This window comes from Penicillium psychrosexuale, assembly GCF_028828465.1.
Source record: "Penicillium psychrosexuale strain IBT 29551 chromosome Unknown utg000003l, whole genome shotgun sequence".
NCBI classification, from domain to species: domain Eukaryota; kingdom Fungi; phylum Ascomycota; class Eurotiomycetes; order Eurotiales; family Aspergillaceae; genus Penicillium; species Penicillium psychrosexuale.
This window is the reverse complement of record NW_026643188.1, coordinates 295,081-321,552: the sequence shown is the minus strand read 5'-3', so window position 1 is coordinate 321,552 and position 26,472 is coordinate 295,081. Positions and strand designations below refer to the sequence as shown.

The 26,472-nt window shown below is 49.8% G+C and overlaps 9 protein-coding genes across 9 annotated transcripts; 2 read left to right on the top strand and 7 right to left on the bottom strand.

Annotated features, from left to right (window-relative positions):
- Positions 1-519: 519 nt before the first annotated feature.
- On the bottom strand, positions 520-2,698 carry N7518_004033 (transcriptional regulator family TF; the record flags this gene model as incomplete). Its single annotated transcript, XM_057184960.1, has 5 exons — positions 520-897; positions 991-1,279; positions 1,351-1,726; positions 1,783-2,492; positions 2,550-2,698. 5 exons carry the CDS (start codon positions 2,696-2,698, stop codon positions 520-522), a joined length of 1,902 nt encoding a protein of 633 aa, XP_057041730.1.
- A 175-nt stretch (positions 2,699-2,873) lies between these two features.
- On the top strand, positions 2,874-4,598 carry N7518_004032 (alpha-keto acid decarboxylase family protein; the record flags this gene model as incomplete). The annotated part of the gene is made up of 1 exon (XM_057184959.1): positions 2,874-4,598. The coding sequence occupies one exon, from the start codon at positions 2,874-2,876 to the stop codon at positions 4,596-4,598; it is 1,725 nt and encodes a 574-aa protein (XP_057041729.1).
- A 356-nt stretch (positions 4,599-4,954) lies between these two features.
- N7518_004031 (DUF1765 domain-containing protein) lies at positions 4,955-8,339 on the bottom strand (the record flags this gene model as incomplete). The annotated part of the gene is made up of 2 exons (XM_057184958.1): positions 4,955-7,502; positions 7,555-8,339. 2 exons carry the CDS (start codon positions 8,337-8,339, stop codon positions 4,955-4,957), a joined length of 3,333 nt encoding a protein of 1,110 aa, XP_057041728.1.
- A 2,002-nt stretch (positions 8,340-10,341) lies between these two features.
- On the bottom strand, positions 10,342-10,861 carry N7518_004030 (ATP synthase subunit H; the record flags this gene model as incomplete). Its single annotated transcript, XM_057184957.1, has 4 exons — positions 10,342-10,476; positions 10,521-10,603; positions 10,699-10,777; positions 10,835-10,861. The coding sequence occupies 4 exons, from the start codon at positions 10,859-10,861 to the stop codon at positions 10,342-10,344; spliced, it is 324 nt and encodes a 107-aa protein (XP_057041727.1).
- Positions 10,862-12,032: 1,171 nt separating this feature from the next.
- N7518_004029 (transcription factor SUA7) lies at positions 12,033-13,082 on the top strand (the record flags this gene model as incomplete). The annotated part of the gene is made up of 1 exon (XM_057184956.1): positions 12,033-13,082. The coding sequence occupies one exon, from the start codon at positions 12,033-12,035 to the stop codon at positions 13,080-13,082; it is 1,050 nt and encodes a 349-aa protein (XP_057041726.1).
- Positions 13,083-13,749: 667 nt separating this feature from the next.
- On the bottom strand, positions 13,750-14,112 carry N7518_004028 (uncharacterized protein; the record flags this gene model as incomplete). Its single annotated transcript, XM_057184955.1, has 1 exon — positions 13,750-14,112. One exon carries the CDS (start codon positions 14,110-14,112, stop codon positions 13,750-13,752), a length of 363 nt encoding a protein of 120 aa, XP_057041725.1.
- Positions 14,113-14,854: 742 nt separating this feature from the next.
- Positions 14,855-16,006, bottom strand: N7518_004027 (uncharacterized protein; the record flags this gene model as incomplete). The annotated part of the gene is made up of 1 exon (XM_057184954.1): positions 14,855-16,006. The coding sequence occupies one exon, from the start codon at positions 16,004-16,006 to the stop codon at positions 14,855-14,857; it is 1,152 nt and encodes a 383-aa protein (XP_057041724.1).
- A 727-nt stretch (positions 16,007-16,733) lies between these two features.
- On the bottom strand, positions 16,734-19,509 carry N7518_004026 (uncharacterized protein; the record flags this gene model as incomplete). The annotated part of the gene is made up of 4 exons (XM_057184953.1): positions 16,734-18,260; positions 18,324-18,728; positions 18,782-19,176; positions 19,317-19,509. 4 exons carry the CDS (start codon positions 19,507-19,509, stop codon positions 16,734-16,736), a joined length of 2,520 nt encoding a protein of 839 aa, XP_057041723.1.
- Positions 19,510-20,539: 1,030 nt separating this feature from the next.
- On the bottom strand, positions 20,540-25,659 carry N7518_004025 (mitotic regulator LTE1; the record flags this gene model as incomplete). The annotated part of the gene is made up of 3 exons (XM_057184952.1): positions 20,540-20,787; positions 20,858-25,206; positions 25,289-25,659. The coding sequence occupies 3 exons, from the start codon at positions 25,657-25,659 to the stop codon at positions 20,540-20,542; spliced, it is 4,968 nt and encodes a 1,655-aa protein (XP_057041722.1).
- Positions 25,660-26,472: the final 813 nt, after the last annotated feature.

Sequence of the window (26,472 nt, the reverse complement as noted above, 5' to 3'; positions counted from 1 at the left end):
GAACTTCTTTTTACGCCCATCATATACCACGCATGTCTTGAGCTCATACGGGACTTAGCAGATTGTCCTTTTCTTGAATGTATCTAGCTTCTCCTCCTTGCCCCAGGCACCGGCGTTCATATTGGGATATATCATCTAGCTTCTAAAAGGGTTCCAACCCTGCCAGTCCACATGGTTTGCTTGCTCGCTCCAAGTGCTCCACCCTTAGGGTAGTACTTCATTTTCCAAATGGAAATATTTTATTATGTAAGAGTCACATTTTCAGAGTCTTCTTACACGATTTTTCATGGTTATTGTATGTGGAAAGGGTCCTACTGACCGGGTGGACTGGAGCGGGAAAGAGCACTCTTATAATAATGTGGATGTTGGCCATGACCTACTACCATGTAAGTCAATGCTAGTTATGAGACAAAGACAGTCAAAACTATGTCAAAAGTTAGTATGAGTATATGACATCAAATGAAGAGATGAAGAGCTTTCTTCCAGCCCAACTCATATTTTACTCATAGGTATCATAAACTAGACAGAAGGCAAAGAAGGCTCAATCGCCATCAAAGACGGATGATCCGCCAAACTCTGCCAAAACCCAGCCTCAAAATCCCACAAATCCTGACTCAATAACGCCGCCCACCCATCATTCCCCTCAACCTCGGTCATTTCAGGCAAAGGCTGCGCTGGGTCCGAATGTGTTGAGTCCAAAAAACGCTGTATAGTCCGCGTAGCCTTAGAAAGCAATGGGTAATTTGGATCCCCGGCTTTTACAATCGTCCCGATCTGAACCTCCGCCACAAACACACTGAGATCTTGTAACGACCGTGTACGGTGCGCTCGTGGCATATGCTGTTTCAACATGGCCAGAAGCATTATCCCCGCAGCGGGGAGACCGTAGTATGCGACCTAGTTAGTATGGATATTAGTTTACTGCTTGCAAGTTGGGGGGTTTGTAGACAGAGTATGTTAATATGAACATCAAGTCAATTCCATACATACCTTCCAAATAAGACCCGTCCCAGAATTAGTGAGCTGATCCCGCAGCAGAATAATCTCCACAACGAGCGTGAGCATCTGACCCGCCGTCTCGATGATCGGTAGATCGGGCTCAGTCGGTGATTTAAGAAGCAAAAGACGAAGCAAGAATAGCACATGCAAGTGGTGCAGTCGTACACCGGCGACGAAGTCTCGCTCGAAGGATCCTTGTGTACAATTCTTTAGGCTGCTCTCGAGTCGGAAGTGGGATGGCAGTTGTTGCCACTGCGTCTCTGCTTGGCACTGTATCACACTGTGCCATTTCTTAATTAGCCATTGTTTACTTTGAGATATTCGGCGCGGCGTTGCGTTGCTTTTGAATACCTTGCTCGCTGCGCACATGATGGATCATGCTTGTCCTGAAGAAGCTCCCATATCTCCTCCTTTAGTGATGCGCACAGTGCAGACCACCGCGTATCAGCCCGGTACCCGGGTTCCGCGTCTGGGGTCCAGTCGGCTGAGCCTTCTTTTGCATTCTTGCAGGATGGGATTTGAAAGTGACAGAAGCGTTTGTTCATTCGTGGTGGGCGGCCGAGGAATATTGCTATATTCTTGTCTGCGGAGTATATGCGCGCGAAGGCTGTTTTGCGCAATTCTTTGAGGAATGGCGGGAGCCCTGCTTTAATTTCGATGTTCTCGTGGTAACCAAGGGCAAATGTGGAAGATATTGCATCGCCCAGTTTGCGCCATGAATGGTAGCCTTTGAGAAATTAACATATGGCTAAGTGGAGGTAACAATTGCGGCTTGCAACCTACTCTGATCTCCATCCACGTAGGAATGGACGATAAAGTTCTCGTATTGCATGATCAATTGTAGATCATTCAAGCAATCTAAAGAGAGAGATATCTCCAATGCAAAGTCACAAAGTTTAGTACACAATCTTCGGAGTGTGTACTGCTCTTGCTCAGTAGTATATAGAGACGGAAAGAACGCGATGTCAACTGTCGCACGACTAACAGCGGCAAAGAATATCCCCAACGTTTCCCAGCGAGAATTGTGCTCCAAAAATTGAGCCGAGAAACTAGCCAGGTCAGAGGTATCATTGAAGTGTAGCGGTAGGGCCGAGTTCTGCACGAGACGTCTTGCATAGACTAGATGCCAGTTGTCGTCATGATATGTGAACAATTGGCTCACGCTCTGGGCACATTGGTCAACAAAGGGCTCTGCCAGGGCCAGATTGGCTCCTTTAGCTAGCCAGAACATGACGAGGTCTTTCATGGCGGACAACTGATATGTTGTCAAGAGATGTTTGAGGATATCTGCACCCTGTAGGACAAGATGGTTGTCCCCAAACAAATCCGAGTGCAGATCCTCTGGTGCGACTTGATGACTACCGGGGCCATGGTCTCCGTCCGGAGTGATGTGCTTGAATATAGCTGCATGGCTAGACGATCCTAGATACCCAGGGTTTGGATATGGATTACGTCTTGGATTAAATAATGGCGATTTATCTGGTGGATTTACGCTGCAAATATATTATTAGCCAATTCGGATATACAATCCAGGCAAGTATGAAACTGACCTCTGCTTCTCGACTCTTCTCCGCTTAAAGGGCGTAGTCCTGTAGATGCAAATCCCCTTGCTAGCACTACAACGCGTGCAAACGGGCAGCTGATGGTCGCATGCCAGTTTAGCCTTTCTGCAGGCTTCACAAGCAGCCAGGCGCGACATGGCTGGTCTGGCGGAGTTTGTCCCGCCAGTGGAGACAAAAGGGTGAAGTCGGCTAACAATGGCGAGATCGGAGAGTCGGAGAATCGGCGTGTCGCCGATAAGATGCGGGGATCCATTCCATCCATCTATAAATACTCGTTTTGCGTCCCTCTCTAACTCCAATATCACCTTCATTATGACTCAAGATATAAAGCTCGCAGAGTACCTGTTTACCCGGCTGCGCCAGCTGGGCGTCGACTCCATGTTTGGCGTCCCTGGTGACTACAACCTTCGTTTATTGGATTTCGTCACTCCCGCCGGTCTCCACTGGGTGGGCAACTGCAATGAACTCAATGCCGCCTATGCGGCGGACGGATATGGTCGCATTAAAGGCCTGTCTGCACTGATCACTACATACGGCGTTGGCGAGCTGTCCGCTATCAACGGCATTGCAGGCGCCTATGCCGAGAATACACCTGTGTTACACATTGTCGGAACTCCACCGCGCCCACTTCAGAGCGCGCGCACGTTTATGCACCACACTTTCTCAGATGGCGACTACCGTCGCTTTGCGAACATGTCGAAGCATGTCACTGCAGCTCAAGTAAGGCTGGAAGACGCTGCCACAGCGCCGGAACGGATCGACTACGTCCTGCGCCAGGCGTTGGTCCACAGCCGTCCGGTCTACCTTGAATTGCCCGATGATATGCCCGACGTGCTCGTGTCGGCTAAAAATTTGGAAACAAAGATCAGCATTCCTCAACCACCAAGCTCTACACAAGAGCCCGAAGTGCTGGCGCGCATCTTGGAGAAAGTGTACAGCGCCAAGCGTCCGCTCATCTTCGTGGACGGAGAAAGCACAGGTCTTGGTATCGTCGACCAGATCGATGCTCTGGTCAAAGCAACCAACTGGCCCACATGGACAACCGTGTACGGCAAAGGCCTAGTCAACGAGCAGCTGCCAAATGTGTACGGATTGTACGCGGCAGCCTTTGGCGACAAGTCAGCGCAGGAGTACTTCGAGGAGGCAGATTTGATCCTGGCATTCGGACTGCACAATAGCGACACCAACACCTATTTCTTTACGACAATCCCCAAGTCCGCAGTGTCAATCGCCTTTTCGGGCAGTACCGTTCAAATCGACAATGATACTTATCGCGACCTGTCCGCCCACAACATTCTATCAAACATACTCCAAAGCCTCGACTCCACACGCCTAGTTAAGGCCACCGGACCCCCGAAACAAGAAATCACATTGGCCAACATCAAAAACACAGACCCACTCGCGCAAGACAACTTCTACCGCCTGGTAAACCCGCTCTTGCGCGAAGGGGACATAATCCTCACCGAGACAGGCACCGCCTCGCATGGCGGCCGGAACTTCAAACTGCCTCCGAAATGCCGCATCTTCGGCGCGGTCACCTGGCTCTCGATTGGATTCATGCTCCCGGCAACACTGGGCACAGCGCTAGCGCAGCGTGAGCACAACAAGGCCACAGAAAGCAAGAGTCAGACTATTTTGTTCATCGGCGATGGAAGTCTGCAGATGACAGCGCAGGAGATCAGTGTGATGATCCGTGAGAAGTTGAACATTATTATTTTCATCATCAATAACGAAGGCTATACCATTGAGCGGGTGATCCACGGACGCCAGCAGGTGTACAATGATGTGCCTTTCTGGAGACACGCGCAGGCGCTGAACTATTTCGGAGCTGATCAAGAGCATGCGGCGAATAATAGTTTTACGGCGAGGACCTGTGGCGAGTTGAAGGATGTGTTGGCTAGTGAGCAGATTCAGAATGGATCCGGGGTGAGGCTTGTTGAAGTCTTTATGCATAGGGAGGATGTGCAGGGAGCTTTGCTGTATTTACTGAACAAGCAACTTGCTCAGGAGAAGGAGGAGGCACAGCAGCAGGGTTAGATTTAGAATGAGAGAGAGATCACTTGTTACATAAAGAAATATTATATATAGTTGACTATGCTCTACTACGGTTTCTTTGGACGATCAAGTCGAATGATGTCTTACTATGATTATTGCGTGTCTCGCTCCTAGTACACGAAATGAGAAATCCTTGGAAGAACAAAATCAGGCTAAGTAAACGCCGATTCCCTATGCTCCAGATCCGCCATGCACACAGTGTTGTAAAATTAGAAGAAACAAAAAAAAGAGGAATGAACCGAAACATCTCAAAACAGACATCTGCTTGAACATGTCACGGGGAGTCTATAATTGATCCGTGTTGATGAGAAGGGTTTTTTTCTCATGTTGGATTTTGGTTATTTGCGGAAGTTATCAACCCCCAAGGTTGGGGTTTCCACCATTTGATCAGTGGGGACGCCCTCGTCACGACGACGGGCGAAAAAGCTATCGCATTCGGAGACAATGTGTGCCCATTCCGCAAGGGCACGGCCTGCATATTTGCTAGACACAAGATGATCGTAAGAAGGCTGGGAAGGAAGTTCAGGTAAGGGGGAGTTCTTGGTTGTAGGTGTTCGCGGCCAGGTATCTGAGGTAGGCTGCGTGGGAGTATCTTGGTCGGTGGTGATGATGTCTGGTTCTGGTTCATCGTTCTCGAGGTCGGACTGGCCCGGGTTCTCTGATGCTGTATCATACTCCGACTTCTCAGGAGAACGTCGATGCTCGACGTGCAATTGGGATGCGACAGGGAGACATGGGGTGAAAAGACGTTTGTTTTTCGTGGGCCATTGCGGGCGATCCATCCATTCCAAAGAGAATTTGAAAAAGAATGGCTGGTGGAGAGCTTTGGGGCGGATGATCTCGTCGTCCATACTGTGGGTCGCAGTTTGTTCGTGTTCATCCATACATTTGCTATCCACAGTCATTGTTGGATCTGGTACGGGATTCTCGGAGTCATCAGAACTGCTGCTGCTGACTCCATCGCCGGAACGTGGGTTGGAAGAGCTGCCAAACATGGCCTTGAGTATCCCCCACCGTCGTTTAGCTGGTTGACCATCTGAACCACTAGAGTCGGACGATCCGGTTCTATTGTGTGACGTCAGTTGGTCCGAGGGAACGGGTGGAACGACTCGGTCAAAGCTGACGAAAAGATTGACAGGAGACAATTGGTTCTCGCATCGGATAATGATGATTCTTCGTCCTGGAGCGGGTGTACAGGGAGCAGAGGACAAAGGAGCTGCCATGCCTTGTTCAGCCTTAGATTGGAATCCGATGTAATACTCCCAGACTCGTAGGAGTCGATCTGAAAGAATCTCATAGACGTTGGAGTCAAGTGATGAGGGATCAGTATGGAACCGACCGACCCTCCAACACAACAAACGATGGAAATAGGCTCGCACCATCGGACTCCAGTGATTGAAGTAGTGGTAGAATACCGGCTCATGCAACAAGAAGTCTAGGCAGATAGATGCTTTTCTTTCTTCTGTCGCAGTCCAGGTACCCCAGATGCAGAAGAGGAAAGAAAATACCCGTACCTCCGTGAGCGAATTGTGGCTCTGCATCATTTGACGACAAACATCGAGCCAAAAGCCCCAATCAAACAATTCGGTTTCAATCGACTGGGCATAACGTGTAATGATTGGAATGACCTCCTCGAGGAAGTCACACAACAAAAAACATGCATTATGATCAAAGAGAGACGTTTTCTGCGCTGCGGCTTTGATTATGCCACAAAATGATTCGGCAAATAGTAATCGAGCTCGATTTGGTTCTACCGACGATGCAGACAGTAAGTCTCGGAGAAGGATAATCAAACGATTCTCTGCCATCAACCGATGAGTGTTGCTGCCACTTCGAAGATGCTGAGTGGAGGCAGAAGCATCCGGCGACTCGATAAAATCATCAAAGGTGATTGCAGCAGCTGTGTGGGGATTGTCGGACCCCTGTTGTGCCGATTGTTTGTAGATCGTGTCCTCCAGAACGAGCAGGAGTTGCGCGTGAACTATCAACAGCCCAGGTGCCAATATCCGTTTTGCCTTTTCAGTCCCCGGAGGCAAATACTCAGCGTACAGAATATGAATGTATTTGACGAAGACAAAGAAGAGGTCCGTGTCACGCCCAGCCCATCGTGCAATCCACGGGCGGTTCCAGTTAATATGAGTGGTATTCAAGGGTAGTTCGGGTTTCTGGCGTAGATATCGCAACAGAGGGGATTGCGAGTGAAACGCTAGGGGACGGAGAGCCGGCGGAAAGCACAGAGCGAGTTCTTGCGTGTATGCACGCATATTTCCAGTGCGCGACCCGGCTGATTCTGACAAGATGCGTCGGAACATATTAGGAGGCGTGCTCCACAGGCGGACCAGGATCTCGGGCACCCCGGGACAGAAGAAAAAGGCATATGCGCAAACCTTGCCACAAAAAGCAACCAGGCTAGCTGGCGCATGTCTCATAGACATTCGTTCAACCACGAATCCCATTTGAGAAAGGAGGTTTTGAATGAAGATGTTTCGGATGTTGTGATGAATCGATTCAACCAGGAAATCCGAACCCGAGGAGCCTGACCCATCCGATGTTTCCGACACTGAAGTTGACGCATATTTCAACGATTCCGTAGGCCCATCTCCATTCTGGGCCATGGGGAAGGGTATGCGCCATTCCGGTCGAGCCATGATTCCCACGATAGCTTCCAGGAACACCGGTCTGTCGGTTCCCGATATCGACTGGTTATGCTTGCCATTGAGCATCTCTAGCATTCCAATCCACCATTTATTAAGAATATTGACTCGGCGATCCAGGTCTTCCGGTCTGAGGTTCTTGCATGAGCCATGGAGGTGATGGCGGCTGAGAAAAGGGAGGAGCGAGGTACGGATGACGTTAGCTTTCAGTGAGCTAGATTTGGCTTGGAACCTGTTATCTGGTCAGCAATTGTAATATGAAGGGTTAATGTAATTGCGCATACTTTTGGAAATCCGCCTCCAAGCCACGAAAGACGCCCCAAAGCTCGTCCTTTTTCCGTGCAGATTCGGTGCCGGAATTCGCATACGCCGCAGCAGTTTCCGCAGCTCCCTTGGGCATAGGTGGTAAGAGCGGGGTCGAAACAGAAAGTGATGCTGTGAATTTTTCGAATGAAGACCGGTGCCGTAGCGAATTGCCAGATGGACTGTTTGGAGAGCCGGGACTGTCTTCGGGGCCCTTGGCTATAACAGCTAGCATTGGCCGGCGTGGGCGTTTATAGAGGATCGTTCGCTTGCGGGAAGGTTGTGTCTGATCATCTTCTGTTTTTCGACCGCTGAAACTAGTTGGGGACTGAGAATCCTGCTGTTTGGACCTTTTCGCTGACGGTGACGGAGACCGGGAGGAAGAGCCCCATGGTTTCCTCGCAAGGCTGACGATCCTTCCAGACATTGACCGGCTCTTGGATGGCCTCGCAGCGGGCTCCGGTGCCCTGGTTTCCGGCACATGTGAATCGGCATCCTTCAAATCCTCCGACGATAATGTAAAACGTGAGATAGTGGCTGGCTTTGACCTGTCCTTGGAGCGAAGAGAGGTGCGGCGAAGAATGTCTTTCCCTGCAGCCACGGTTTCCTTTGTCGGTGATTCTGCCAAAGTCGGCACAGCATAATCGGAGAAAGTACGTCTTAAACTGGATTCCGTTGCGGTTTGACTGGGAAGATCGGTGTAGCTGGCGGCACGAGAGAGCTGGGGCTTCTGGTCATCGTTCGTCTCCAGTGAAGGCGAAGACATTGTCTAGAGGATAAAGGGAGGACAGATTGGTTATTGATAGGAATTATTGGTCATTTCCCCTTTAATCCCAAGATTCCGAGCGTAGAAGAGACCAGCTCCTCTGTGCACCAGGAGGTTCCGGTTCAAAGTGGTCAGGCGCGCGGCATCTGGGAAGGGCAAACGAGGCACAATCGCAATGCTGAAATGCCGACTTTAGGAGGGAATCAGCGAGCCAGAAAGAGGTAGAGAGGGACAAAACAATAATATCCAGCCCTGGAATTACGGAGTTTCGGGGTGGATAGATCGTCTATGCAGCCGCTTACAAGGGCGCCACTCTGATTCAGCAAGTGATCGGCGGGAAATATCTCCCCCAAGGGCGGTCCGGGCAAAAGGCAGAAGGGTGCGTGTGTGTGGGGGAGAATAATGTCAAGAGGAAGTGAGGGAGAGAAGAAGAAGAAGAGAAGAAGAAGGAAGACGTTGGAGAAATCCAAATAGTCCCCCAAGTCTGCAAAGTCTCCAAAGTACTATTTAGTTACCTTGTAATTAATTAACTCGAGACATTTTTAACTTATTATTCTAACCTATTCCATACGAGTAATTATACTTCATTTTATTATTAAAATCAGATGTTTCCTTTCAGCTGAGACATCCCTATTTGACTCCACTTCTTTCTCTTCTTCTCTCTGTAGCCATCATGATCGCGTAATACTGCTCTGTCTCACGGTATCAGCTCGAGTCCATGCTCTCTGCGCCATGCAAGTCTGATTCGGAAAGCCCATTGGGCTCTCTCTGTTCAGCCCCAATCGCAAGGTCTTTACAGGCGATAGGGCCAATCGCATCCTCTCCGGAACATAATACTAGGCAGAATTCACCGAGTGGGCTATGACAGCTGTACAGCTGTACACCGGCACAGATCTCTCGTATCTCATTCTTGGCCACGGAATGTTAGAATATCGCCTCGCTATGATCCAATGGCATCATCAACCCTAATTCTCTATTTTTTTTTGGCGATGTTTTCTTATAAGAAACAGCGCTTTCCACACGCCTCGATTAGAGTCAAATCAATTTCCAAAGTATGGAGCTATTTCCACTACCTATAATCTCCCCTGCAGGGGTTGGATCCATAGTTAGGACGCTTCCAAAGTAAATGACTTTACCTAACTGCTAGTTAGGGACGGAGTACAGATAGCCCTATACATGGTGATGTTTTTCTCTCTGGATGTATCCAAGAGTTCCTGGGTACGACCATGGATCACATTGTACAAACCCTTGGTGACCAATGTTTTCATTGCGCCCCCTTGAATCGTCCTTTTCTTTGCTCCGGGATTTTCTAAACTTTACGGAGTAGCTTTAGCTTTGCCAGCCATAAATTTGATATATCAGAATCAATTGCAATGCCGTGAACTTCTGGTCTGTTCGTTACATGTTGATCTACGGAGTATTGCAGCAGTAGATCCCAATAATTAATAGTCAGTACCAATAGTTCCCTCATATGAATATCCATACGCATATACTTCCGAGGCCTGACCGGGTACTCAGTACCGGAGGAATTGTTGCATGAGCATGGCAATAAGCCTACTTAAGCCATACAATGCACATTGTGTAAACCAGCGGTTCCATGGCATATTTTGCCCATGCTATCTGTCCACCACGCAGTCAAACCATCTAGATGTCTTCTATGTGGTATCATAGTTCTTGAAGTACTACATTTGAATACTACAAACCCCGCTCTTTGACCGAAAAGTTGAAGCGGATGACCCTAGCCGGGAGTCTGCTGCACTCACCAAATACTTGTCTTTAGTAACAACCCCCGGCGTAGCCCTGGATATTTAAATCCTACCCTGTATAAAAGCAGAATATGTGAAAAACAAGGGAAATAGAAGTCTCAACGTTCAAAAATGTGGTCTAATTTACAAGCTTCAGGACCTCGAGAGGCGGCCACATTAGTTGCGGCGCAGGCATTTAAATCCGGCCTTCCCCCCGCATCTCCCCAGACCTTGCTAAATGAAATAGAAAGAGGAATTTAGTGGGCAGCGGGTGCCTCCTCTTCCTCCTCGAACCAGCTCTCCTCGACGGGGGCGGCCTCGCCGGCGGCGGCTTGGCCCTCGACCTCGACCTCCTGGCTCTCGTAGGCGGACAATTCGCTGGCAAGGTTGGCCTCCTCAGGAGACTTGGGAGGCGCGGGGGCGGAGAACTTTTGACGTGCTCGTCGGCGTCACCAGCCTTGATGGGGGTGGGCTTGTAGGCCTTGAGCTCGCGGAGGTACAGGTCCTGGACGGGGTCGGCTGCGGCGGGTTGCGGGTTAGCGAGAATGCGACCGATTGATATAGCAGGGGACATCTTGATTATATTGAAGATAGTCCCCAGGTAAATTACGTACCCTGGCGGACGGCGGAGGTCAGGAAGGTGCGGCGAGCGACCGAGACCTGTGCCCGAGAGGCACGGGAGAACAGGGTGCGCTGCTTTTCGCGTTAGTCGAGGGCGAAATTGATTGCTATAAATCAAGCAGCACTCACCGAGGCCCGGAGAGATTGAGACATCATCTTGGCTGAGGGTGTAGATGAGGAATGAGGGGTGGTTCTCAACAGAATAGGTCTGATCCGTCTTTCCGTGAAGTTGGAGGTTCAAACGACTTCTGTTCGGAAAGGTTTCTTGGCAGATGACTCAGCCGGGCCATGTTGTTCCCGAATCTTTCCAGGGCTTCCACACTCCATTTTAGTATCAAAACAAATAGTCGACGGTAATTCAATTCATCGATGAAAAGTGATAGTTGGCTAAGGCTATATTCAAGCGTTGACATTATGTTATCAAGGCGAGGAGAGGCCACCCTTCACTGAACTGACCAGTCTACACAAATACCCGAGACCACCCGTATAGGAATGTTTAAATGTCTTGACTTTATTGTTTGCTTTCACTTATCTGCCAAGATCCAAAGTTGCAGTCTCATTGTCCTCATTAGATTTCGTTCATCTATAGCAGCAAACGCGAACAAAGAATGTTTGTTTGATATAAAAAGTTTCCTATACTTCCTCGAACCAATCAAATCTTGGAGACATCATATACCACGTGACCTATTTACTAAGCTCGATCTGGACCCTTTCTCGGTGCCGCCTATTGAAGCCTCACCTCACCCCATCGTTTCCCTCCCTCATCCTCCCCCAGTCCTTGGCATCTTCTTTCTCTCCTCCTCAGCCTGTCCCCATTTTCGTGAGAGACTTCTTGCGGAGACCTTGACTGGTTCAACACGGCTGGACAAGCTGAGGCGAGATTTCTGTTCCACTTTCAATCCAAGAAAGCGCAGACTGGTGAAGGGTTTTCTACGACTGGGGGTGACCTCCTTAGGTTTCCGAGGGCTCTGGCCTGTGAAAGGTAATGAAAATTCCTTTGTTCGAGTATATCTTGGCATGACATTGTTGGAGTTCAAGGAGCAGACAAATTAGCGATACGGGAGACAATGGATTTCCTTTAGGCTGAGCTAACATGACTGCGCAAAACAGTGGCCTTGAGCTCGTTTTTTGCGTTTTCGACCTTTTCCCTTGCTGAGGGATTCTCTGCAGCTGGCCCGCTTTCGTTTTCCTCACTACAGCCGCCAAGCTGTATTCGCCACTTCTCCTTCGCTATTATAATCGGAAATACCATCTACCCCGTATAGCGCCAAAAGTACTTGCAAGACGTTGCCGCAACCGATACTCAAGTTACCTGAAAACCGAAAATATGGCTACTTCTCTTACAAAACCCGAGGTCGCGGCTCCTTGGAAGAAAAACCTGTCCGCCCATCTCGTTTGCCCCGAATGCAAAGAGGATCCCCCGAACCTGGAATTCCCCGACTCCCACGAGACAGTTTGCGGTTCATGTGGACTTGTACTCGCGGACCGTGAGATCGACTTGCACTCTGAATGGCGTACCTTCTCCAACGACGACCAAAATAATGACGATCCCTCCCGTGTCGGAGACGCCTCGAACCCTCTGCTCAACGGCGCCCAACTGGAGACTTCTATCGCAAGTGGAGGATCTGGCCGTGCCCGCGACCTGTACCGCGCGCAAAACAAGCAGTCCGGCGAAAAGGCGAACAAGGCCCTCCTAGCAGCTTACAAGGAAATCGGTGCTCTGTGCGACGGTTTCAACATCCAGAAGACTGTCGCTGATACCGCCAAGTATCTCTTCAAGATGGTCGACGACGCCAAGGCCTTCAAGGGCAAGTCGCAGGAAGTCATTATTGCCGGTTGCATCTTCATCGCATGTCGTCAGTGCAAGGTTCCTCGTACATTCACCGAGATCTTCGCCGTGACCAAGGTCACCCGAAAGGAGATTGGTCGCATCTATAAGGCTCTAGAGAAGTTTTTCACCACCCAGAATGTCGAGCGCCATAATGCTGCTTTGGAAAATGGCGAAACTCACGACTTTGCTGGCGATTACAACGCGACTACTTCTACCAAGCCAAGCGATCTTTGCAATCGTTTCTGCAACCTTCTCGACCTTCCTTACCAGGTCACCAGTGTTTCCGTCTCCCTTTCCGACCGCGTTACCGCCATGGGTGACTTGGCCGGACGTTCTCCCCTGTCTATTGTTGCGGCTTGCATCTACATGGCTTCATTCCTTATGGGCCATGGCAAGTCTGCCAAGGAGATTTCCCAGGTTGCGCATGTCAGTGATGGAACCATTCGTGGTGCTTACAAACAATTGTACGCGGAGCGCGAGCGTCTGGTTGACCCTGAATGGATCAAGGGCGGTAAGGGTGATATGGCCAAGCTGCCTGTGAGCTGAGGAGTGCATTGGAACATAATATTTGCTTCCCGGACACATTGATGATATTCACGAAAGAGCGACATGGCGACGTGGGGACGTGGCCAAGCTGCCTGTTTATGCACAAAAATCTATCGAAAAAGACAAAAAAAAAATCAACATATGCTTTCTCGAGACACATAGATGTCTTTGAAGTGTCATCAGATTACCTCGCTGCAATGTGCTTAGGATTTTATCTTTGGTGGATATTGGCTTTGGGACAAGCCTGAGGACTGCCTTGATTTGTACATCATCATGGATAGCTAGATTGACCGACAATCAATGATCTTCCTATGAATCCGATGAACATAGATGTAGGCTAATGTCCACTCTTCACTAGTAGGCAGAGTAAGATCTGAAGAGCTGTGTTCTGCTACGGAGTACTAAAAGCGACTCGGCGTGTTTTCGGAATTTCACTTGTCCATCTGAGTACACTTATATATTGATAAACAAGCCCAGAGAACCCAAAATACAAAGCCCATGGTTAATGCAAAAACATCTCGGTGAAAGAAAAGCCATTCATACATCGCTCCAAAGCAGGCGCCTGAACCCAGAAGCCCAAAAGAAAAATGATGGACCAGCACCATCTCACAACCTAGCATATCATAGGGGACATATCACCAGCAGAGCAGGATACCAACCAAGGAAGCTAGCCCTTGAAAGTAGGCTTGACCGTGCCATCATCAGCAGTACCGCTATACGGCTTATCATACCGCTGCTCCATATCCTGATTGTGCTTCTTCACATCCTCGGGAATATCTTTTTTCGGATTCCCCTCTCGGTCTACAAGAGGCGATTGCTCCCCCTCGTTGAGGGTGGGTTTTGCTTTATTGGAAGGGATTGGGCGGTTGGGCGAGCCTGCATCGGTTGTGGCTTGCTCGGGGTCATTCGAGGATTTGGTCGCGTAGCCTCGGCATATGGAGGCGCGAGGTGTTTGAGTGTACGCTATGGAGAGAGCTGTAACTGGGGATCGGGCCTGGAATGCAGTCTTCAGGCGCATTGAGGTCGTCATTTTGGGGGTTGGTAGGTTTTATTGTTATTGTTGAAGGTGGGGAGAGATTGAAGATGAATTATGGTAACAAGCGGAATTGACTTCCTATATATACAAGTCCCCTACGAAAAAAATCAGGTTTCATTTAGCGATGACGTTCTTGAATGTCATACTGGACACGCCAAGAGTTTCGACAACTTTATATCAACCTTGATTATTTCAGAGAGATGTGATATGGAAGATTATCCATTCTCTTGCTTCTAACTGCATGTTTCGTTACTTACAGCTCCGTACTAGAGCGAGCATAAACAGATACCCAAAAGGGATTGCCCGAATAGGAAAGAGGCCCCCTCCGAGTGGCATCTACGCTTCTGATAATTTTCGGCTATACCTCACAGTACAGAGAGATGGTTGTAAAGCTGAAGTTCAATCCATTCAAGCATTTACACGGCTGCTAGTAACTCCTGGCATGCAGGATTCAGCAGTCAAGAACAAAGAACAAATGAGAATAACAATACAGACCGACCAATCCACAGTATCAAAGTAACAATAACAATATTTGGTATCTCTGAAGTTGACAAAAGCTCTTCAAGGTGAGGCCAGAGCATGCAATCAGCTCGACCGTCACCCGCAACGCCCGCAAAGACATATTTGCCCCAATGGGCCGCATGCACCGAACATTGAAAGCCGACCAGCACTCAATATCCGAAAGAATAATTGATTAGAGCCAAGAAAAGAAAATGGAGTGGCGCACTTTTAGGCATCACTTCAACTTGATGCTTACAATTGTGTCTTCCACGGGACCCGTATCGGATAAATCTTGTTCACAGAATAATGTCTCATTTTGACGATGTTTAGGTGGAGGGACCTTCTCATGGGATCTCTGATCCTTTCGCTTCGGGCTAGGTGGGCTCGTTTGCTCCGGATGAACGTGAGATGGGACGTTTGTGACATTGGCAGTGTTTATTAGCTGCAGCTGGCCAGATTCTTGTGCAACCATGGGGTGAGCTTTCTGGGGGGCTTGCTGTCGTTTTTCTTGCGACCTAGAAGTCTTATCGGAAGGACTAGCCCAGTATCGAGAGGGATGGGCCTGGATCATGGAGCTCGTAACCGGGAAAGTGTGTTCAAAGGCTGTATCCAACAGGTCCTTGTCAGCGAACTCTACGTTCTGAGCTTTCAGCTTGCGCCTCAGCTGCTCTCGCTCAGAGTTTATCACTCGCGCTCGATGTGAATTCGACATGGCCTCCGACCACCAAGTATGGCGTGTTTCCCGCAGATGGGTTGAGACCGTCGGTGGTAGCTCACTAGCTTGTGCTCGAGGAGGCTGTCTAGGACCCTGCTGAGGCGGCTGGGGCGCAACTGGAAGCCTTGCAGACGGCGCAGGGCCCGGGTTATTTTGCGGTTGGGTCATCGCAGAAGGTGCAGACCTGGAATCCGGTCCAGACCACTGCCTCTGCAGTTCAGCCGCTAATTGGAGATTGGCACCAGTGGTATAGATGCCATTAAAGATTAGTGGGACCATGTTGGGTGGGACACCAACATCCAGAGCATCTGACAGTATTGACTGTTCGATGCGCCGCTGTTCCAGTACAACTTTAGCCCGGTGTGTTTTTTCTTCTTCCTGTCTGCGCCGCTCTTCTTCGATTTTTGCGTGCAGCCACATCTTCCTGTCCTCCCATCCAGCTGGCTGTGGGTGTAGGGAAGTCGTCATTGGCTGTGGAGGTAGGCGATTGATCTCGGGTGGTAAGACCAGGTATCGATGTGAGCTCATAGCGTGATTGGGGTTTGTCGGTTGGTCCTCTATGGAAGGTCGAGGGATAAGATATGATGGGAGACACTGGGTCTTTGTTTTGGTAGCCTCATGGAGGTCATTATTCCCGTTCGTACGCTTCGGGGGCTCGGAGGTGGGCTTCATGTTGCAAGCTGGGCAGCAACGCTCTGAATCCAGAAAAACCACAGTCGTCAGGAAGTTACAAGAGTTTCTTGGGTTTCTTGGGTTTCTTGGGGGGGGGGGGGGGGGGGGGATGAATCCCAAATAGGAAACAACATACTCTTGTGCATTTAGCACGTAACCCTCTCTGATATGTTTTGTGTCTACTCGGTGTCTTTTCTTTGGTTCCTGTCTGTGAGCGAGCTGTATATTATTCATGTTTGCGAGTACCTGCTCTTGGTTCTTTCCGACCAAGTGTCTGTTTTCCGGTCTTATCATCTTTCTGGAAGGAGCAATGTCCCCACCTACGAGTATTAACCCCCCCTCTTCTTTCTCCCCTCTCCTTCCTCCTTCCTCTTCACTACGAGCATCAGACTGTCCAAATGGAGTTCATATCACAGTATATTATCCTACTCTAGGCAAAGAGCCATAGCCCATGTTGGTATGCATATAGAAGCCACAGTGACCGCACACAATGCTATGTATGCATGGAACAGATTCATTTAAAATATATACTCGACGCATCGGCAGATGCTTACATGGAAGCCACAGCCAGAATATCCTCAAGCAAAAGAAAGGGTTCAAAGGGTATCCTATCGCTTTATTAGCCATCCTTATCCCACGTGCCCGCACTTTAGGCACCTGAACAGTGCCATCAATAATCCAAGCCGGGGGGAAATGAAGAAAAAGCAGTCCTTATGGCTGTCTTATTTTATACATCGCCACGATCGAATCGACTCAGGACCTCAGGCGGGACTGTGGGAATGTATTTGCGGGCTCTTTCGCGGTTTGTACCACCAAAGCCAGCGCCGTAGCTGACCAGCATATCTGTACTGGTTGGAAGGGAGAAGGGAAGGAAAAGGGTGGGGTCGACGAAGACACTATTGCCGCTGCCTGGGCGCTCCTCATTCCTGGTGGCGACCATGCTTGTAGGTCGCGATGATTCAGCAGCGGGGCCTGGGGATAGTCTAGTGTCAGGAGATGTGGGTGCTGCGGAGGGCTGATTCTTTGGTGGTGTATTTGGACGGGCATCTGCTGCTGCTTGAGGCCCTAGTCCAGCTGCTACCCTTGCCTTGTCTTCTTGAATTTCCTGCTGCTCGCGATACAGAACTTCGGGGTCATTTTGCATGTCGAGAAGGAACTTCATTGCTTGCTTGGTCAGGCCTTTCTCGCCTACTTCTGGGCGGTATGACTTGACTGCATGCAAAAGCTGGGCGGGGGTGAGTTGTTGGAGTTGGAGCAGGGTTGTTACGAGAGATTCGTGATCATCGCCGAGCGATGAGAAGCATTGCAGCCATTGGAGGAGTTGGATGACCGGGGCTAAATGTCGACGAGCGGCGTCAATTGTGGACTCTCCAGTGCTGTTTGTAGAACCATTTTCGTAATGCTCTGGCACGCGGTTGTTCGTGCGCGCCCAATCCTCTAATGACGAAACGTTCATGCGAATCTGCATCGCCTTCGTGCGCGCCAAGTAACGTTTCGTGCTCATGATCCGGTTAAATATCTCGGCACTGAGCCAGTAGAGAAGTTGAGAGAGGACCTGGGTCGTGATCACTGAGTGAACATCGTAGAGATCAAGTACAAAGAGGGTCGATGAAAGTAAAGATGTGATATTCCGAGGCGAGATTTGTGCTCGTCGCCGCGGCGATGGAGGCCGGAATCGCTTCTCGTCAGGCTCGGGGTTTTTGCTTTTATTTTTGCGGAACAGCTTCCACTCGTTTTGGAAGGCAACATCTTCCAGTCCAGGGATGGTCTCATGGTCCAGCATTGCCGCATCCAGGACTTTGTTCATTCGACGCTCGGCGTCACGAATGATAAGAACGAATATCTCGTTGATCAACTCCGCCAGATGGAGCTGGAACTCGACGGTAGATTCCGCTAAGCCCCCATCCTTCTTCAGGTAATGGAGTAGAAGCGTGGCATTTGACAACCAAAAGGCTTGCATTGTCATATCCCACTGGTAACGCTCTACAACGTCATTGATCTTTTCCATTGCAGACGATAGTAGCGTTGTGAGCAGCTCGGGGCTGGCATGATAATGCGCGTAACGGGCGCTGAGGAAGAGAAGATTTGCAGGCACTGGCTTTTGGGATGGAGACCGCTGGGGAGTCATGTTGGTGATGATAATATCCAAAATGCGCTCTAGCTCATGGTCCTGAAAGACAAACATTTGATCATTCAGGCACTTATCCCAGACAAATTCCTGCTGATCTTCCTCGAGCTCATCCTCATCAAACGGCTATGTAATAGAAGAACTCAAATCAGTCAAGGGAGAAACCTTATTTTCACGACATAAACTGACCTCGAATTTCTCGTCAAGCCCTAGACTAGACAGATCGACCTCCAGATTGATTGCGCTCTCTTCCATCATCATTCGTCGCTTCATCTCGCTCTCTGCTAGTTCTTCTTCGAAACGGCCATGCGCCAAGCCAGCGTCATAGAAGTCATCGTCGATATTACCAGAGCCAAAATTGTAACCATTCTCATGCAAATATTCAGAAATCTCACTACCGGGCTGAGCGAAATCAAAAGCCCTACCACCGGATGACGACTTGATATCCGGTGATGCTCCATTATCGAGGAGAATCTTCGCTATCGTCTTGTGTCTGTTGGTCATAGCCCACATCAAAGCGCTCCACTGGTTACGATCCTGCCTGTCGACGAGGGCACCGGCGGCAATGAGCGCAGCAACAACATCTTGATGACCCTGTTAGAACTTGTCAGCCTCGCATCGATATTTTGCACCTAGGAGCAACCCACGAAACAACTAGCATAGATCAACGGTACAGTTCCCTCCTCGTCGGGCTTATTGACATCCACGTAAGTCCTGGCCTCGCCCTGTACCAGTTTCCGCACGCGATCCACATCGCCATTACTGGCCGCCATGTTCAAGCTTTTCTGGAGTATATCGCGCTTCTCGTCATCGGACAATTTCTCGTCGGCGGCAATTGTCTCTTCATCTGCAGTAAGCGAATCCACTTCCCGATGGGCAGCTTGAGCAGCAAGCATCTCCATCAGTCGGGTGTCATTATCTTCAATATCACGCCCATATTGAGCCCGCAGTTCGTGCTCATTGTCGTGCGAGTGATCGTCGAGCGCTAGGCTGAAGGATAAGGGTTTTGCGGCGACTGGCGCGGTCAGGTATTGTGATTGCCCTGTTGAACGATTAGACCTTAATGCTTGAACTCCCAAATAGCCAGTAAAGTTTCCAAGATGTAACTGCTCAAGGAAAAATAGTTTGGTCGCCCGCGTCGGGGAAACGGGGAAATAGTTCCGCGGACACAAGAGCACTCACCTTGCCAAGCATCGTACATCTCAGTCTCCGGTTGGAAGACCGGAACGGAGCGGCGATCATCCAGTGATCTGGGTAAATCATCTGGGAGTTCCTGTTTAGCTTCGTGGAATGAGGCGGGGCTATGGTCGCTGTAGTCATTGGAGTCGATGGGGTCCTCTGAGGCCCCGCGCCGCGATTCGGTCATGTCCACCATCGTGGCGGGCTAGCTGTCCGGTAGAGTTGTGGCGGGACATCAAAAGGGTTGAGTTCGGGACGAGATCGGAGGGCCCTCTCTGGGGATATGTTATGTAAGGAGGGTACCCTCCACGCGCAGAAATTGGTTGTTGGAGGGAGGTGGTGGTGATGAGCGGGCGGTGGATTTGGTGTTCCGTTCCTGGACCAGCTCCCGCGATGCGGCCCCGAAAACCTCGGGAGATATGACGCAGCTTTGTAATACATACCTTCGTGATATTGAATGTCGAGGTGTATAATATTAGGATATGAAGCCAATGAAGGCAACTAACCTGGTAGGTTTTTCTCCCTTTATGTTTTGGCTGAGAATTTCATTTCTAGCTAATATTTAGATCGTAGGTAAGTAACCCATATTAACCTGCAAAAATGTCTCCTGTCGAATCAGATATCCCTCTATATAATAACATTATATGAATGTAGAATATATTATGATGTTATACCTTAAGTTGATAGGTTCAGCTAAGGGAAAGACATAATAAATATGGCAAATGTGCAAAGAAGGCACACCTTTCCAGGGTTTGATAACGAATGACCAATACGAGATTCATCTGCAGAATCGCTCCAAATATATCGTTCTCCATCAGAGGCATATAAGATCCAAGCCCACGCTATATTGCAGAAAGAAGCACCCAAATCCCAACGTATAAGGCCTGTAATCATGAGACAATAAACCCAGACAACAAAGTATACATGAAATTAATAAGGGTGGCCTTGGAGAGCGAGTCCTAAACCAATATGACAGCGGGCATTCCCGAAATGCCTGAGCGCTGACAAGGTCAAATGCGCCGGGATAGCCGAGGTATGTACAAAAAAGAAATTCCAAAGCAAAAGGCATTAACCAGATATAAGTATCGGTACAAAATGGCAGAGGGACAAAGCAGCCTCTGGAAAGGGGGTATAAACTATCCAGTCACGGAGGTCAAGATTGTAGAACAAAAATGGATATAGGAATGGAATCAAAAGAACCAAGGTAAGAGAAAAAAAATGAGAGATTATTCAAGGGCTTTGCTGCGGGATTGGATTTCGTCTTCGGGGAGACAAGCAATCCACAAGCACCGTTCGATGATGCCCTGCACGGGCTGAAACCTATACTTTGTACTGGCGTCGATGAGACGGAGAAGGCTCTTAACGATTCTTGCAGCAGTGCGATAGCGCTCAAAGTTGACAAGTAGACCGCCGTTAGTGTTGTTCACTTGTGCGGGTTTCTGTGCATTATAAGTGAGGTCGTGGACGTATAGGCCTGGAATGAAGAAGAAAAATTAGCGAACAAGATCTAGCGCGCTATTCAAGCAAACGAGCTTGCAACTCACCAATGAATGGAATACAGCCTTCTTGCAGGTTGGCCGTCTCCATCTCGACACGTAAATCATTGAAATTGCGCACCGGCTGAATTAGGCACTCCATATCCTTGAACAGCCGCTTATCCTCAATCGAAATCAACTGCCACGTACTCTGCAACCGGGAGCAATCAGACGAAGACAAAGCAATGGCGATCTGGAGCATCGTGGCGTAATTACAGATGCGGCGTGCATGCGCAGCTGTATGGATGAACTTGATAATTGTGCGAGCCCGCTCATTGATGTCACGGGTCAAGACAATCTCGGACAGGATCCATTTGACCATAAGGTTGAAGCGGCCGACGACCAAATCGATACCCTTGCGTTCCTCGTATGTCAGGAACTGGACCCAGTTTGTGACTAATGGGCAGGCACTGCTCCACCTCATCTCGACCAGATCTCGCCAGTCGACTTCACTCAGGGCAGCCATTTCGATTAATGTCAGTTGGTGTGCGAGGACCTGGGATTCACATGCTAAGATGAAGGGGACATGGTCAGGTAAAGTGTTGATGATGGGGTTCTGGTCAGAACGATTGTTTTCTGAATTAAATAACACGTCACTCGAAACCTGCTGTATGTCTAGAGGGCGCGAAGAAGAGATGCCCACTTCTTTGCGTCGCGGGGATGTGTCGGGCGTAAGGGGCTGGGCCTGGAACAAGACTGTGTTCAACGGTGAAGGATAGGAAGTAAAAGATCCCGGATGTTGGATGGTCATCGGCGGGGAGGGAGGTTGCGCTAGAGGATGAGAGGGGATCTCAACAGTCGACGAACTGAGACTACGGGTGTCTGTCGAAATCCTTGCACCTATAGCTTCACGCGGATCAATCAAGTCGACCGACATCTCAGAAGACGGAGCTGAGAGGCGCTTCGGAGTAACCTGACCAGCATCATGAGTGGCCGAGGCCGGAATGGTTGCGCCACGAGGAATGCGACGCATGCTGTCCGTTTCGTGCACAATTTGAATTGAGGGGTGTGATGAGGCAAGTTCGGAAGTTTCATGGCTCGATACGAGGGTGAGCGGGGCACCGTGCGAGTCATATTGGAGTGGCTGGCTTGTAGGCTGCCATTTCATGGACTCGTCGGTCAATCCTCTTTCAAGAAGCGGAATAGAGTTAAAAGACTCTTCGGATTCGGTAACAGAATCAGAATAAGGTGCCAATCGACCCCCAACCGTGGAATACGCGGACTTGTCCGTCTGTCGCCTACGAGAGAGAACATCCCACCCAGGCCTGGAAGTTTCGACGCAATGCGGAATCAAAAAGTGCTCACGGTGAGAGTGAGGCCCCTCTGTTGGTGCAGACGAATCGTCTCGATTGGCGCTGGATGGTCCATCCCATTTTCCCTCCAGCTTCAACAGCGTTGACTCGATACCACCGTCGCCATCATCAGGAATCTGTGCAAACTTCGCAATGACCGACTCAAAGGAACGTCTAATTTGCCGAGAACTGCGCGGCTGAATAAGTGAGTACCGGGGTTTTGGAGGTATCAATGTCGAAGGAGGACTTGAGACACCGCCATCAGAGCTACCCATTTCATCCACGGCTGAATCATCCCAAGACGCAAACGAGTCACGACAAGAAGGAGGCTCGGCCTCATCTCCACTCTGCATTTGACGGAGGTTTCCACCTCGGCGCCTGCGAAGAACTGGCCCTGACTGTTTGTTGTTCTGATCTTGCATCGCCAAGGAGTCAATAGTGGATTGGGCCGTCTCGCTGCCCATCGAAAACCGCTGTTTCGAGATCCCGCTTTGAAAGGACGCGTACTTTCTGAGTCGGAGAGATAGAGAATTATTTTTCTTTCTTGTGGGCATCGATCCGCGTTCGGCCGATGACGATCTCTGTGGCGTAAGAGGGCGAAGGGGGTAGAACATATTCGACTGAGCAGCTGAAACTGGTTCTTCGGCATTGTAGCAGACCGGCCGGAGATGTTCTCCTTCGACGGGTATCGATTGCGTTGAGGCGTTATCGGGCATTTCGAGTTCCGGCGTTTCATAAGTATTGTCATTAACAATTGGCATTGGTTCCTGTGCTGCCCCTGACATAAAGGGCATTTCGAAACCGGTATCATCAACAATAATGATTGATTCGCTGCCCATGGTGATACCGCTCCTGAGTTTGGAGTCGGAATTAGGGGTTTGCGTCGGTAAAAGATTAGAAGTGTTGGCAGCAGGCTCCTGTGGGGTCACTTGATGAAAGTCAGAAGCAGCTGGTGGCTGGGTTTTCTCTTTCGTTCCTTCCTGGTTCATGGCCAAGCGGTATTGCTTGAGGACCTCGTCACATAGTAGATCAATTCGACCTGGGTATTTAGGAGTGGCGGCCATCTTTCTCTCCCGGTAGAATTCAGAGCCGAAAGCCAGTCCAATTGGCATCGCCGACGTCTTTCCTCGGGAAGGCGATGAAATAGCCTCGTGGGCATTCGCAATGCGAGCAGAGACGCTCTGCCCACCGTTCCTCGTGTGCAGCGCTCGTCTGATTGAGCCAATGATTGTTCTCATACCCGAGTTAGGTGACGACTTGGGCACACCCGGTGTACTCCGACGATCGGGATTTAGGTTCTTCAACGGCGGAGGAAGAGGCGGCGACTCCGGTGCCATCATTGTCATATACGACTCTGCAGGAGGGTACATCTCTCCACGTATTAAACTGACCGGATCGAGCATCTCCTGTGGTGCGGGTCCCGTTTCAGGCTCCATCGCAAAAATCGGCAGTCGACCATCTCGCACCGAGTCTGAGAAGCTTCCGCTTCTTTTATGGCTATGACTGGTGTATGGGTGCCGGGAGACCATGGAAGATACAGGTGACCTAGGTGGTTCATGGGTCCTAGACGGAGACTTGGACTTTGTGAGACCCAATACCACAGGGCGGGGTGCCTTGCCTTTCGAGGCAGACATGGAAAAGCGCCTGGGAGATTTAGGTGGTAATGAACACGAGAGTGCCATCAAGCTTTGTTCGCTTTCGTCAGAGAATGGAATGCTTTGTGTAGTTGCTGCAGAATCATTTCGATCATGCTGTATGGGGAAAGCAAGACTTTCGCGAAAGGTGGTGTTTGCACGGGGCGTCGTTCCATGAATAGGGACGTTTTTCTGCAGTTCCTCAACTTTGAGCAACTCAATCTGAGCATCTCCAGGTACGATTGATATTTCTGGGTCGTTATAGGCACGAGACAAGTCGGGGGAAGACCAATAAACCGAACATTTGCCATTCCAGCAACGCTTCAGGTCAATAAGAATCTTTCGATCACTCGTGCCGCCATGTTGCCGAGATCTGACCTCTGAATATAGCTTGTTGATGGTCTCGCAGAAGTGGGTCCGAAGCTCGTAATTCGTAACAAAGTCATCGACAAAGTAATTGAGAATCCAATGTCGCAAAGCCGCAAATGTGCGAATCCTAATAATGCGTCCATCATCTTGTAGCCGGTTGATTGCCCACTTTAACCGCGCAAGGAGAAGAGCCAAAAGGTGTGTTGTAGATAGGTATGAACGAAAGGTAAGGAAGAAATCCGATACTAGCTCATAGTCCATGAATGACTCGGAGGAGATTTGTGCAACGATTCGGGCAGGTGTGGCAGCACTGATATCCTTGGTCCCAGGAATGTATCGGACAACCGACCCATCATCCATATCATAGACCAGCGTTTCGTAAATGGATGGCTCCACCGGCTCTTCCAGTTCATAGACCATGGAATTCCTCGGGACTGGCTCGGCTCGGTTCATGTCCATAGCCGCCGCGGTTCCTGAGAACATCGAAATGGCAAAAGACGGCCGATGCCGCGAGAAAGAGTCTCGGGGATATGGACTATGGAGTCCCAGTAGAGGGTCGGCTCTACCCCCAAGCAGTGTCGAATCTGGAAAGTTATCCGACATCGAGGTTCGCGTGTAGACAGAACTCTGCATTATTGCACTGCCTTCGGTGTTGAATCGCGGCGACCCAAGCCCATAACGCGGAATAGGAACCTCCAATGCTGGTGTCGAATTCTCACCTGCAGACTTGGGGCGGTCTTCGGATCTATCGATGACAATCCGCAGCTCCCCACGCTTCCCAGCACCGGCTATCGATTGCTGGTCCGATATCGTCGAAAATGAGACCGGTCTCGTGCGGTGCAGGTTCGAGAGCTCGGGAGGAGACACAGCGAGGACGGGGTCGGGATCTTCGGGCTGTTGGCGCGGGCGTAACTCGGATAGTTGGGAGCTCGACCACCTGAAAGTATTTGCGTCCTCGCGGGTATGTGCATGACACTGCGGCTGAAGGGGACTGGGTTTCGAGGTATCAACCGGAGAGAAGGATGCAAGCTGTGGGCTTGTCTGGGGCGGATTGGCAATCGGCCTAAATTATTGAAATAGTCCTACTATCAGCAGGCTGCACAGTATATGACAGAGCACGAGGAATTATGGATTGATTGATGTACCTGAGAAATATTTTGCCATTTTGGCCGACACTTCTTACGGTGAAATGGCCGGCCTTCCTCCCAGGTGAACGCGCCTCTAGGGGGCCACGATGTGTTTGAGACCGTTGTAGTTTGTTCTGTCGTATGGGCTCATGGCTATCCTTGGCGCTTATCCCAGTTGCTGTTCTCTCGCGAGCTGCCTTCAACTCCAGATTCCGCTTGACATTGCCGGTCTGGGCTACAGTATTGGCACGGCGAAGATTCGAGATTGGATTCTGGGGCCCTCCACTAGACATTCGATTTGAGGCTGGCAGTTCATTGATTTGGACTTGCGGGCCCAGAAAGGCATCCTTGAACTCCGACGGGTCGACGGGTGGAGGAAAGGGCTCCATGGCGCGAGAGCTATGAGAACGGCGCAAAATGCTCCCGTGGCGACGGGGCCAGGGTTTGTACCACTGGAATCGGTCAGGGCAAAATCATACAAAGTAATACATGACTTATGAGGTCGAAGGAAATTTAGAAAGGAAAAAAAGGGAAGAAATCCGACTCTTGTTTTTGTGGAGATGACCCGACACGGCGGAAGAACACAAGTGGGAACGCTGGGTCGTGTTCTTCCATAGAACTGTCCAGCCCCTTTTACTTAATTTATTTTCTATACATATCTGACTCTTCCTACGGAGGAGTCGGAGTACGGGGTATATACATGTACTTGAATAATATCTTACTACTCATCCCTCATTTCTTTCTACGAATCACGCCAGAGCTGATAGGTCACTACGTTCCGGACGGCCGGCGAAAAGCGAAAACCATCTCCAAAGTACCGCACTTCGTAGGTAAAATTGGCAGTGCAGAGGTTCTGGTTGGTTGAATCGTCCGTTATGGAGTGACGCGAAACTGGAAATTGACGGAGCTACCGGCTGTCTGACATATCCCGGATCTGGGTCGATCAATTCAGATGTTTTACTTCGGACGGAGTACATCCAAGTCTCTATATGATTGCAGACTGTGTGACCTCTCTCATTGCAAACCAACTACCGTGCAGCAACGCCCTAATTGGGACCATTGGCTGCCCTACTTTATAGATCTAGCGCTAATGCCGGACTCTCTCACATGACCGAGGATCTGAGGTCCCACGATCGTATGATTAAAATTTCAGGAGGTCAGGTAATTATCACTCTTTCTGGTTAGCTTCATATGATCCTTTA